Source organism: Pagrus major, chromosome 19 (genome assembly GCF_040436345.1).
Source record: "Pagrus major chromosome 19, Pma_NU_1.0".
Taxonomy (NCBI): Eukaryota; Metazoa; Chordata; class Actinopteri; order Spariformes; family Sparidae; genus Pagrus; species Pagrus major.
Genome location: NC_133233.1, coordinates 14,845,154 through 14,858,015, shown reverse-complemented (window position 1 = coordinate 14,858,015; position 12,862 = coordinate 14,845,154). Strand labels below are relative to the sequence as shown.

At 41.6% G+C, this 12,862-nt stretch overlaps 1 protein-coding gene across 2 annotated transcripts; it reads right to left on the bottom strand.

Annotated features, from left to right (window-relative positions):
* Positions 1-1,624: 1,624 nt before the first annotated feature.
* Positions 1,625-11,677, bottom strand: LOC141014794 (choline-phosphate cytidylyltransferase B-like). Of its 2 annotated transcripts, none has more exons than XM_073488705.1 (8): positions 11,597-11,677; positions 6,006-6,105; positions 3,757-3,873; positions 3,521-3,672; positions 3,258-3,336; positions 3,022-3,164; positions 2,010-2,198; positions 1,625-1,849 (listed from the first exon to the last, which is right to left on the bottom strand). In XM_073488705.1, the coding sequence occupies exons 1-8, from the start codon at positions 11,675-11,677 to the stop codon at positions 1,625-1,627; spliced, it is 1,086 nt and encodes a 361-aa protein (XP_073344806.1). The 2 variants fall into 2 exon arrangements, with proteins under 2 accessions (XP_073344806.1, XP_073344807.1); XM_073488706.1 differs by lacking the exon at positions 11,597-11,677 and adding an exon at positions 9,939-9,977.
* Between the last annotated feature and the right edge of the window lie 1,185 nt (positions 11,678-12,862).

Genomic DNA, 12,862 nt, shown 5'->3' with positions numbered 1-12,862 from the left:
CCCAAAGTTTGTACACATAGTGCAGATTAACATGTATTGCGTACAGGACATCTCTACATTGCATTAGGGTATTTATTGTATCGTTGGGCTGGAAGAGAGGTCTGCTCCGGCCTGGCATGAGCAAGCAGATCGGAGCAAAGAAAAAATAAAGTTATTACTAACATTTCCAGTAATTGCAAGTAAAACACTGGGATGATGTTCCGGCTTTTGAGGACCTGACAGTTCACCTGGAGGGCTTCGGTTTTTGTTTATTTCAAGTATCATCAGAGTCCTAGAGGAAGGCTTTTATCTCCAAGTTCGCCGGGTTCGATTAACAGCTGACATCATATTCCAAAGAGCAAGAATGTCTGCTAAAAGATAAAACATGGAAAACTGAAGAAAAAATACATGGCTTTTTAATGCAGAAAATCCACAAATGTTCCTACTTGTTGATTACAACGAGACGTGATATTTGTGAGGCCTACTGAGCGACTGCGGTGATGAGGGATTTGTGTGTTTGAGTGATTACATTTACTCTCTACTGTGTGGTCTCAAAAGAGTTTACATTCAAGAAGCTAATACATGAAGGCTGTCTCATCACAATCAAAGTATTTGGGACTATCTAACAGGCATTTTACAGATTAGGAGCATTCCGAGGGTTAAGATCTTCATGGGCTCATTTTATGAAGCAGCCTTTCTTTAGGTCTTTAAAACTAGGATTATATTGTTCGACTTCAACGGAGGTGATGAAAACCTTTGTTGTCCATATTTAGTTGTCTCTCATTTGAGCTTTTTTTTGCACCAATCATAACTATCAGAAACATCAAGGCTGCCTTACCCCTGGCTAGTTTTATGCATATTTTCTCAGGGATAAGTTTAAAGTTGTCTTTGTGGTTAAGTGGTCATACCGGTGGCGTGGGAATGAGTGAATCAAGGATTCTGGGTCACTGAATTTGATGTTCCTTTCTGAGGTTTGATGCTAAAATGATGCAAAACATCTGTCGGTTAATTCCTAAATCTCAATTCGACAAACACAAAAGTACAAAGTGAGGAATGAATCCGATTCCTGTTGATGCACTGAATGTCACACACAGTGTCTGTAACTTCGTGCCTACTCACGTGTAGTGGTCACAGTAGTTACAAGAAATCTTGGCATCTTTGAAAAAAAAAAAAAAAAGGCTAAACTAAACGGAACAGGACCAAAAGCAAAGAGGTGATATTATGAACAGGCTGTCGGACAGTCTCTTTCAGCACTGGACAATCCAAAGCAAATCCTTTGAAAGATGCTGCAAAGCATTCTGGACCGTCTCATGATATGTGTACATAAATGTGTACATAAACTGTGTACATAAATCCTCATCCTCTCCGCTCGGTTGCCCAGACAACAGAGACAGCGATGGCTTCTTAGCTCTGCAGCACAGAACGAACTTCATTTCCCATGATCACCGTCTGCCTTGCATATCCTTGAGGAGAACAGTTTCAGTATCCAGCCAGTGTTTGTAGGAGTGTATGTGTGTGTGTGTGTGTGTGTGTGTGTGTGAGCAGTTCTCAGGCAGTGTACTGTGAGTGAAGCGTGTGTGTGTATGTGTGTGTGTGTGTGTGTGTATGTGTGTGTGTGTGAGTATTCGTGCGGTCAAGAGTTCATCTACTTCTCATCTTCATCCCCTTCGCTCATGCTGCTTATAGAGGCAGACGCTCCTTTAGGGGAGGTCGGGGGCGATGGCCGTGCATTGTGCCAGCGGGCGGGGGGAGACGGGGGTGAGGGAGAGCGCAGGGGGGACAGTTCGCGAGGAGGGCTGTTGCAGGGCGACTCTCGGGGGGACAGAGCGTAGGACAGCATTCGTCCACTGCGCTCCTGAAACACCTGTTTCTGTAGAAGGAGATTGAGCGTCATCAGCAAGAACTTCATTGACAAAAACACACTTTTTATTTCAAGCATCAGTCACTGATGTTACTTTCTGGTATTTTAGGAACAAACTGATAATATCCAACTTCTACAATCTACAGATGATGTTGAAAAAGTTACTTACCCAAGTCCCATCAGGTCCAAAAAGTTCTAAGAAGTTGCCGATAAACTCTCTGGATTTCTCTTCCCACTTCTGAATGAGGTCGTGACTCTTCTCCTCCACACGGTAAACAAAGTGTTTGCTCTTCTCCTCGACCGTGCGAACCTTCTCCTTCATCCGGTCCACTTGGTTCTGCAGACGGTACTTCTTCTCCTGAGGGGGATTAAATTAAAAAAAAAAAAAAAACACATCCCTGACGAACCAGAACCTCTGTCTTTATTCCTTGACTCGTAAAAATCTGTAGGGGAGTGCAAGCCGTTTTAAACAATTCCAGTTAAAGACACAATGTATTTCATGATTAATCAAACCGAATAAAATGGGTATCAGTCCAAAACAAATTGTCCACATCTGGTTTCATGACAAATTATACCACATACCATATAATTATCCATGAAAGTAGATCCTGTCTCTTTAAGGTCCCCCCCCCCCCCCCCCCCTTCCGAATAACCTTTCTCCTCTGATTGGTCAGCTCACACACACCTGACCCTGCAACGCTAACAACAACAGAGCAGCTGTGGTAAATCAATTCTTATGTGGTAAACTATCCGATAGGCATTATTATGCAAATATATAACATGGTGAGGGTGATGTCATAAAGTCACGGAATTAAAGACGGGTCTACTGACGAGGCTGTTTTCTGTGGGAGTGAGGAGCCTCTGTTGGTGCAGACTTGGACTTTTATGACTTTCAAGATCCTTTACATGCACAAGAACATATATAACACACTGAAGGAAAGGAAAAAGCACAATAGGTCTCGTTTAACTTTTTCCGCCCTTCCTATTTCCTTTAATGTTTAGAAATGACTGTAATTGCTCCGATAAAATATAAGTTAGTCTAATTCCAATCTTTAGCTAGATTCCTTTTTCAAAATCATATGAAGTCAGGATGCCAGTGTGCATTTTACAAAACTAAATCATTGCCTGGCTGCAGCAGTCAGCACTAAACCAATACGGTGCAGAACTGATCATGCTCTTACGTTGATGTAGCTGACGTTCAGCTCCTTGGCCGTGTAGCCACGTTGGAGGTTGCGCCGGGCGTAGACGTCATAGTCTCTGACGATTCTGGTAATTAAGTCAGATGTCGAGATTCCCTCTGTCCGTTGTGTGGGCACAAACATCCCTGAAACACATGCATAAACAGGCATAGGAATTAGAAAACTGCCCGAGAGGGAATACACAAAGCTGTTTTCTCCTCCTGGCATCACACACTGACCTGCCTCCTTGATGTGTTTATAGACGTCCTCACTTCCTGCTGAGGAGTATGGGATATCGTCGTGAGCCACAAAATCGATCTGAGGAACAATCAAAGGTCACGTACAGTATGGCGGAAAACACTGCACTGAGGTAAAAAAAATGTTAAACAAAATAAAAACATAATAACATACAGCAGGTTAGAGTTTGCAAAAAAAAACCCAAAAAACCCATTTACAACAGTTTGGTCATAAACACGTGTCTTACACACACACACACACACACCTTGTGTGTCTCTAGGAACTCGGGTGTGAGAGTCCAGGGCGCGTCTCTCAAAATCTCGTCGACATAGCGGCAGTGTCTCAGTGCTTCATAGCGCTCAATCTCCGTCATGACGGTGAAACCCTTGTATTTATGGGTCAGCTCATCACTGCACACTGTTCCAAGCACAAACACAGAAATCACTATCAGACAAATCCGTATGAGTTATTCTCAGCAGTGTGAATGTGTGTCAGTCCTACCTCCTACTATGAGGTAGGTGTTGGGGAAGAGGTTCTTGGCCTGCATGAGAGCACGAGCGTGTCCAGAGTGGAACAGGTCAAAGATGCCATCTGCGTAGACTCTGACCGGCCGGTCCACTGAAAACACACGGCAACACAACAACATATGTATCAGGACCAACTGTTGTGCCAACATAGGAGAGTAATGGTGCTGAGCTTCCATATCACATATTGAAATACCAAATTCTCTCTTAAGGTCATGCTGATTAATATGTCCTAGGTAGAATAACACCTAATGACACATGTGCTACGTGGTTTGGAATAGCAGTATAAAGCCACAAACATGAAAGAATGAGCTGCAGTGTAACTTGTTGTGCTTAAGTGGCGAGAAATATTGATCCGTTTCAGTTAAATTAGCAGAAACCAGTTGACACAGAGATAGCCTGGAGCTGGGTCAGTTGCCCACTTTGACTTATTGGTAATCCAGACTTATTGCTCTGTAGGCTACGCTAATGACACATAACAATCAATCGTATGTTGTTGGTCGAGGCACTTTCTGGTGTAACTCACACACATATATTCCTAGAGCGATAATTATACTGTTCAGGCCTGATGCAATATTATCAAACCCTGGTAATAATACTGTTGTGATATGTACTAGGACTTTGTTTATATTTGGCCAGCTTTCTCGCTTAAAACAGTGTTCTGGGGACTTTATTTTATTCAGTTATGGAAAAAATAAACATTGTATTGATAAATCATTATTATTGTCTGAGTTGGAATTTCTTCTCCAAAACTACATTAATTTAATATTTAATATTGTGACACTTGGACAATGTTACCGACTACGTTTCTGAAAAGGTAATTAGTGACTGTATCAGAATACATTTTTATAGTAACCCTCCCAACCCTGACTGTAGGATTAGCAACAGTAGTAGCATTAGAAATAGAGCTATTTATAGTTTTAATGCAATAGTAGTAGTAATAGTACTAAAATAGACGCAGTAGCAGCTGCACTAAAAGTAGTTGCTGTGGTGATGGTGACACTGTAGCAATAGTAGTAGCTGTATAGTAGTAGTTTGGTAACCCTAACCCTAACGCTTGAACTCAAAATACGGCACTTTCCTTCTATACGTGACTGTGGAGACAAGTAGTATGGTGTTGCTTGGAATGTTAAATAAATGATTAAAAAACAAATATTGCCAAATCGATGGCCCAAGAGGCAGTAATTGTTCAAATAACCTAATGATTTATTGTAAAATATGAAAAAAATTCCAGTGTCTTTCATGTGTAATTTTTCTGTAAAGGCTGTGGACAGAAAAATGGACGTTTCCATGGAATGACCCATTGATAGTCGTATTTGTGGTGATAGTGATACTGTATGAGTAGCAACAGTAGTAGAGATTGTGGTAGTAGAAGTGGCTTCAGAGGTACTAGTAGTCGAAGCAGTGGCAGCTGCACTCGCAGTAGTTGCAGTGCAGCATGTAATGGTAGACAGAGTAGCATTAATGTACATGTGCATGTAGCATCAGTAGGAAAGTGTAGTATGGTAGTAGTGATACTACTAGAGTAGCAACTGTAGTAGCAGTAGCAACAGTACCGGTAAATGTAATAGTTGAAGTAGTCTCAAATATAGTAGTATGTATGCGTATGTATGGTATGTAATTGTAGAAAAACTAGCAGCAGTGTTAGCAGAGGTGAAGTGTATCAGTAGTAGTAGTGTAGTGTGTAGTAGTGGTGTATGTATGAGTGAATAATAGAAGTGGTAACTGTGGTATTAGCAGTAGCTTTAGAGGTAGAAGAAGGGGTAGCACCTGCGCTGGCAGTAGTTGTAGTGCAGTAATAGTACTAGTAGGGCTGAGCAATATATACGATATACATCATTATATCATGAAATGGCATGAGTGTTGTCTTTCCCTGGTTTTAAAGGCTGCACTGCAGTGAGGTGATGTCATTTTCTAAACTTACCAGACTGTCCTACTTATTCTAATACATGTCTTTACCCACTAAGTCACTATATCCCCATTTCTGATGATTACTGATCAGAATCAGATGTCAAAATATCAAGGTATATAACGTATGTTGCGATACGGCCTAAAAACATTGTGATATTATTTTAAGGTCATGCTGCCCAGCCCTAAGTACTAGTATAAGGAGTAAATGTAGTTAGAGACAGGAGGGATTGAGGAATAAACATGACAGGTGGAAGAAGGAGAAGGTGGAGGAAATGTATCAGAGAAGGAAACCGAGCAGGAGGAGGTCTACCGTACCTGGTGTGCCTCTGCGGGCCTGAGCGATGCTGAGTTTCTCATGAGGGGCGCGACAATCACAACTGGTCTCCCTGGCAAAGATGGCGGGCTCTGTCAAAGTCTAAGACGGAGAGGAGGACAAAGAGGCGGTTATAGATAAAATACAGCACAGACGTCTTATTCTGGAGGATGAGTGCACATGAACGTCTAAAACACCTACACACACCGAAGCACAGCCACCCATCCCTTCAGCTGTACACAATATGTCTCCCTTTTCCATACTCATTACTTTTACAGTAACCTCCATTAAGTTATTGACCACAGCCGACGCCTGCCTGCTCCATATTGGGCCAATGGATCGAGAGACAGACGGAGCTGCACTCAGCATTATTGATCACTCTGTGTGCGTGAGCAGACTTCTGTGTGCAGCCTATTTGTGTGTTAACATGTGGCAGAAAACAAGGTCAAAGCTATTGATCTCCTGTCAGGAATTTACTAGAAAACCATTTTTAAATATATAAATGTAAATGAAGCAGATACAAAGAGAACAGAAGACAATGAGACGAGGGAACAAAGACGGATAAAGGATGATACTTGTTGAAGCTACATCAAGGTTAAAGTGTTGCAGTGTGAGCCTGCCTGAAAATTTGTCTTTGTATGCCATCTGTTGACCGCGGGGAATACTCGCTGAATCTCATTCACACCAATAAAACAGAATCAGAGTCGGCACCGAGCAGAAAGCTGTGGGGGTGTGAGAGGAGGATGAAAAAATGGAAACAGATTCAGTCTCTGTGGACCACACTGGCAAACTGACGTCAACACATCCTCTAGGAACAGCAACAAGATCAGAGCCTGGCATGACAACACGGTCCACGGACACAGGACTACTCTTTCAAGAGAAAGTAACATCAGTAATGGCTATAAATTAATTTGAGATGTAGAGCGGTCTTTCAGGAGTTCTTGACATTATACTTAATACCCATAAACCTTTTTGATGAAGCCTGCCATAATAAAACATAAACATCTGGGAGGTACTTAATCACCATGATGACTTTTGTTTATAAATGTGATTTTAAACTGATGACATGCAAACAAAATGATTATATATTTGTCCATTATAATATTTTTACAAGATCAGTTTGTGTTAAAGGGAAGGATTATCGACATTATGGCTTTTAATAATGTCATGAGAAAATAGAAAATATTTCAAAGGTAAAACACTGGTTGATTTTTAAATTAATAACTAATATTTTGAGTGTGTGGGATCCCCAAAAAATGAGGAAGTGTCAACAAAACACTACAGGTAAAAGACCTGTAGAATTTGACGCTATGAAACAACCCAGTCACAACCCAGTCACCAAAACTTGTATTACATTTTTACCAAATAAAGCTTCGTCGACTTATGGCTCAGTTCATCAGTTCATTATCTACCGCTTTTTCCGTGAGGGTCGCGGAGATGTTGCTGCTTTATCCCCCCTTTCAGGGGATTGCGGGGGTTACTGGGGCCAAATCCAGTTCTCATGGGGAGGCAGAGGCCAGGGTATATCCCTGGATGAGTCGCCAGCTCATCGCAGGGCCCTCTGACGGCAGAGGTTGCCACACAAGTTGCCAACTGCGCGCCAGGAGCAGTTTTGGGGTTCAGTATCTTGCTCAAGGATACTTCGGCATGTAGCTCAGTTCCACCCAGGGGAGCCGGGGTTCGAACCAGCGACCTTCTGGTCACTGGTCACCTGCTCTACCCACTGAGCTACAGCCGCCCCTTACTTATGGCTCGATCTTCATTTTAATCATTCACATTACAAAAGCTGTGATGTTGGACTTATTCTTAAACGCACTAAAAACACACAAATCATTCCCGAGTATAAAGATGCTTATGTCACAACACACTCTATGCTCAGCTGTAGGTAATGAATTGCTGTTTCATTTTCACTCCGTTATATTAATCACTGCAGATTTAGAGATGAGGTCTGGAAACAGGCTGTTTATTGTGGACAAGTGGATTTTAATTGTCATGCATGCACAGAGTTGGCAAGCAATGGATTACATGTGATCAGGATTACAAAAAAGGTAACTAGTCAATCCAGATTAGAATTGAAAAAATGTATAACTGGATTGTAGTTACACTGTCAGGGATAACTTGACCTTGGCCAGTTATGTTTTTGTACTAGTAATTGAATTTGACCACTTGTGAATGCTGAATAGGTTTGTTAATGATTAATGATTAATTGATTAATCTCTGTTAAGAATTTAACCAATTTAATATGTATTAACCGACAATTAGAAATGGGCATCAAAAAGTATCTTACTACAAATTACAAATACTTGCTTATCAAACATAAAATAAAATAAAATACCCTTGTAATTCAAAATATACAACAAGATTTTATATACAGACTAATATTAATACATTTTAGCCTTAGTAGCCACAAAATGGGCTCGATTTCGTTGAGCTAGTTGTTGAGCTAGTTAATGCTCCGCTTTTAAAATGAAGTCCTCATTTCGTAATTCTTTTTGATTTAGTTTTAGTTTTTAAGTACTTGATTTGTTCTTTGAACTCCTGATGTAGCCTACTCTACCTTTCTATACCTCAGAAAGTGACGTTTTTTAATTACAGCACCTAATGGCCACATACAGTAACTTACAATCACATTATAATGCATTAAAAAAGTGATTATAATGTGTTTTAAAATGATTACAATGTATCTCAACTATGAGAATTTGAGTACATTATTCTTGCAAAAATAATGGGCAACCAGCAATTATGAAGTACTGGTGCTTGACCTAATAAGTCATTATAAAATACTTTATAGTGTGTGGTTATTCTTATAAAGCATTTTGAATGGTGCATTATAAAACATTAAAGGTATGTTTATAATGCATTATAGACATTGGTGTCATAATGAGTTATGATTATTGTTATAAACCTTTATGAATATTCATAAGTGCTTATAACTACGATTATACAAAGCTATAGGTGCATTATATGTTAGTATGCTCATAATGTATTATAGACATATAGGGCATCATAGAAAGTGTTACCTCCAACATATTTCATATATTATTAATGATGAACCAATAATTGATTATTGAAGGCAGTCCACTATCATTTAAAGAATCTCTAATGCTGAATATGCTAAATGTTTTCAGATGCTGACTGACCCAACCCTGCATGCAGCTGACTGTCAAAAGTAACCGCTAAAGCAAGCAAGTAAAGAGCCACAGCTACAAGAGGAACAGAATGAAGGCATTCATTTTTACCATGCCATAAATATGAGACTCATGTCATGGCATCTGAGCGTCTCATTTACTTGCACACGTTTTTCAAACTGGCTTTGAACACAACTGTTTCCATTAGAGAGCAACAGAAACACAAGAAAAAGCAGCAGAGAGGCTGAGGGAGCATCCTCATCCCCCATGATTCCTTGGGCACGGTAAAACAGAACAGGGGGGAGGGGGTTTCTTCTTTTTAAACACTTAGCACATAGCAGATGGTGAAGCTTCAAACTCACTGACATGGGGCACACGGGCCTATCAGGGCAGGCGGTCAGTAAAGCCCTCTCTGGCACAGGCAAAGAACATCTGGCATAAGTCGGATTAAAGCCGAAAAAGAGAGAAACACGAGGATGGGAGATGGCACGGGAGCACAACGGCAGCGAGGACGAGACGAGGAGGCAAAGATGGACCGCTTGGAGGAGGGAGGAAGGAGACACAGTGCCGCAGTGTCCCCTCAGCAGGACTCTCCTGCTGTGTTGTCCACTGTGTGAACCTCACATCCTTCATTCAAACATGTCCACTCAGCAGTCTGAGCAGCGCCTCCTATGCTATAGAGGATCTGTTTCGTAACAGGGAAGAAAGCAGGAGCCTTTGTCTTCCTCTCTCGCTCCCTGTCACAACACACACACACACACACACACAGCGACACAGACGAGAAAACACACGCTAAAAGCACCCTACCGTCCGAGGATGGGGGCAGGTGTGTTCAAGCTCCTCCATGATTCCCAAAGACTCATGGGATGTGGCTGTGGTCCCTCTGTAATGTGACTCAGCAGCATCAGTGAGGCGATGATGCCTCTCTCCTCCTCTCCTCTCCTCTCTTCTCCTCTCCTCTCCTCACCACTCAGTCTCTTTCTCCTTCCCTTCCCTCTGTTCCCCCCGCCCACTCTCTGCTCTGTCTGTCCTCCCCTCTCCTCCTCCCCCCCCCCCCCCCCCCCCTCCACCTCCACCTCTCTGATCCCCTGCTGCAGAGAGGAGGAGGCAGCAAGGAGGCCTCACTCTGCAGCAATTTCCTGGCACCACAAAAGGGATGAACTCTCTGCTCTTAAGTGGAGGTTGCAATTGCATTTGGTTTGATTTGACTTTGGGATATTTTGATTTCTGATTCAACCTATAGAGCAGGGTTGATCAGAGTGGGTTCACTTTGGGCAGCCATTATATGCACAGAAAGTCAAAGTTAAGGGAAGATGGGATCCTACCATCATTTTGCATCGTAATAATAAAATTTAATTTAAGGTGAGACTTAGCTGAAAACATTCACTACTCAAATAATCAACAGAAAGTGAAGAAATAACAGTTTTGACCTTATGACATCTATGTTGTGTGTTGCAGAGATATCTACTGAAGTTAGCATGCTAACCGGCTAGCCTGAGTCTATCTTGGTCCCCCCGCCCTTTATTGTGGCTTTGCGTTAATGATGAAAATCAATGCTACAGATGTTCTGTAACATTGACAGCTGTGCAAAAGAGAAGGAGACGCCTACAGAAAGATGCCCTTGTGTTAATTACCTGTTAATTAAAGCCTAATTATGTGTAAGTGACTTAGACTAGGTTGTCAATCATTTATGAGGAAAGTATTTTTTTTAAAAACGCAGAAATTAGCCACACAACATGAGGAAAAAAGATAAACATTTGTTTGAGTGAGATGACCCTGTCAGAGTTTTGTGAGCTGCGAGTGAGTCGTCGCTTCTATAAACGATCTTCGCTCGCAGAGCCGACGAGCTCTCGCCATGGCGACGGGAAAGAGGAGAGAGCTCCAAGAGAAGGACCAATCAGAGAGGAGCTCCGGCGGTCCAGCAGTATGAGCGGTGAGGATTGGTGGAGTGGCCCATAGCGCCATCAGTGAGATGATACTGAGTATCGCCACATTTGTTTACAGTTGAACTGAGAGCGTCTGTAAATAAAGGGTTTATTTATTTATTTGTCAAGGTTTGGACAGTCTGCAACGGATTTGATATGGAAAAATATTAAAGGTTAGCTTCAACGCCTTGTGAAAATTAACTTTAATTTCTGTTGCTAATTAGTTTGGAGTATTAATTCTCAGTATTTGGCGTGTTAAATGTCTCTCTGTTGGATCCAGTTGCAGATACATAGCTGTCTCTGAAGCTCACAGTCACACCCAATCACCAATAGTCTGATCTTCCTGTCACACCAAGCTGTATTTGATATTTGGCACAAAAATGAAAATGTGGTGTTAGCTTTGCTTCAGACTACACAAACTACTCCTCCCTTTTTCTTTTCCTCACTCTATGATACTTGGATAACTTCCCGCTGTAGGGTCAATAAAACACACAGCGACTGAAGTGTCGTAATGTAGGATTTAGAAAAAACATAACTTACCTGTCTTGGTCCTCTCCTGCTACAAAGAGGCGCAACAGCTGCGCAGCAGGGGTGCGCTCTGACGCGTCGCTGCTTCACCATGGCGTCCAAATCCAAACGGTTATGTAAAGTAAAAACAGTGATGTGTTTAACACTTACTCCTCTTGTCTGCTTTGTTGTTTAGTCTGAGGCAGGAGTTTGTGTTCGCTCCTGCACAGCGGGCAAGTGCAGCAGAGCGACAACAGTCCGTCTGTCTGTCTGTCAGGTCCCATCAGCTGCTCACCCCTGATGAGCTGCGACAACTGTGGGCCACGGCCCATTTAGCAGACCTTACAGAAGACCACACTGCTGTACATTGATGAACCTGCTCCTATTGTAGCCTACTGCTGTGGAGGATCTTCATACAATCTGCAAAGTGTAGCCTCGTTTTTAAAAAAGTGAACAATGTGTCAAAAATAATAAAATACGTTTGTTGACTATAGGGACAACACATTTACACACACACACATATAATACTTTTATCCAGTTGACACAGACGAAGTCACCAATATGATAATGTGCCTGTAATCCCACTGTACTGTAGGCCAAGAGGATCATGCTAATATATAGTTGTCACAGTGATGTTTGGTTTAAAAGCCTAAATCAGCTCTGGGGATGAAGGACAAACCACGCTTTGTGTTTCCATTGTTGGACGCACTGTAGTGTCTCTGTGGCCCCAATCTGGGACAGGAACCCATTGTGCCCTCCTAGTCTCCATGGAAACAAGCTTCATTGGGATACTGTAGCCTACACACAGGCACAGGCACTGACTTTTAAAAAAGACAGAGACCAGTGGTGTAACGCTGCAACATGACAATTCAAACTTTAGGATCAGGTTATACTGGTGAAAAAATAACTGCCTTACAAGAAAGGTTGCACTGTCCTGCAGAAAAAATGGAAAAAATATTCACAATGCACTTTTTTTGTAAAATAAAGTTTCAATGTATACTTTATTTGGTATATTTTGTACCGTATGTAACCTATGGAGCCAGAAGGAAAACATGGGTGACTATATTTTATTATGTTACCTGCAGGCCAAATATTCACTTGTTGAAATCACCTTTTAGACAGTGGTTAAAATGCCTGACAAGTTTGCTATATGTGGAAGAATTGCAAAAAAGGGAAACCCCAAAGACTTCTGGGATAATTAATGGAATACCTGAAACGTTATTCAGTGAAGAAACCAATCACTATGTACTAACTTATTCTTTTTATTCAAATTTTTTAATACTCTCATACTGTAGAAAT

What these genes read in the sequence shown, in the direction of transcription:
- LOC141014794 (XM_073488705.1), bottom strand. Translation starts at nt 11,677, where the DNA reads ATGGTGAAGCAGCGACGCGTCAGAGCGCACCCCTGCTGCGCAGCTGTT. An exon ending in GCAGGAGAGGACCAAGACAG is followed by an intron (nt 6,106 to 11,596) that starts GTAAGTTATGTT and finishes TCTCCGTCTTAG; the next exon opens with ACTTTGACAGAGCCCGCCAT. An exon ending in TTGGACCTGATGGGACTTGG is followed by an intron (nt 1,850 to 2,009) that starts GTAAGTAACTTT and finishes CTCCTTCTACAG; the next exon opens with AAACAGGTGTTTCAGGAGCG.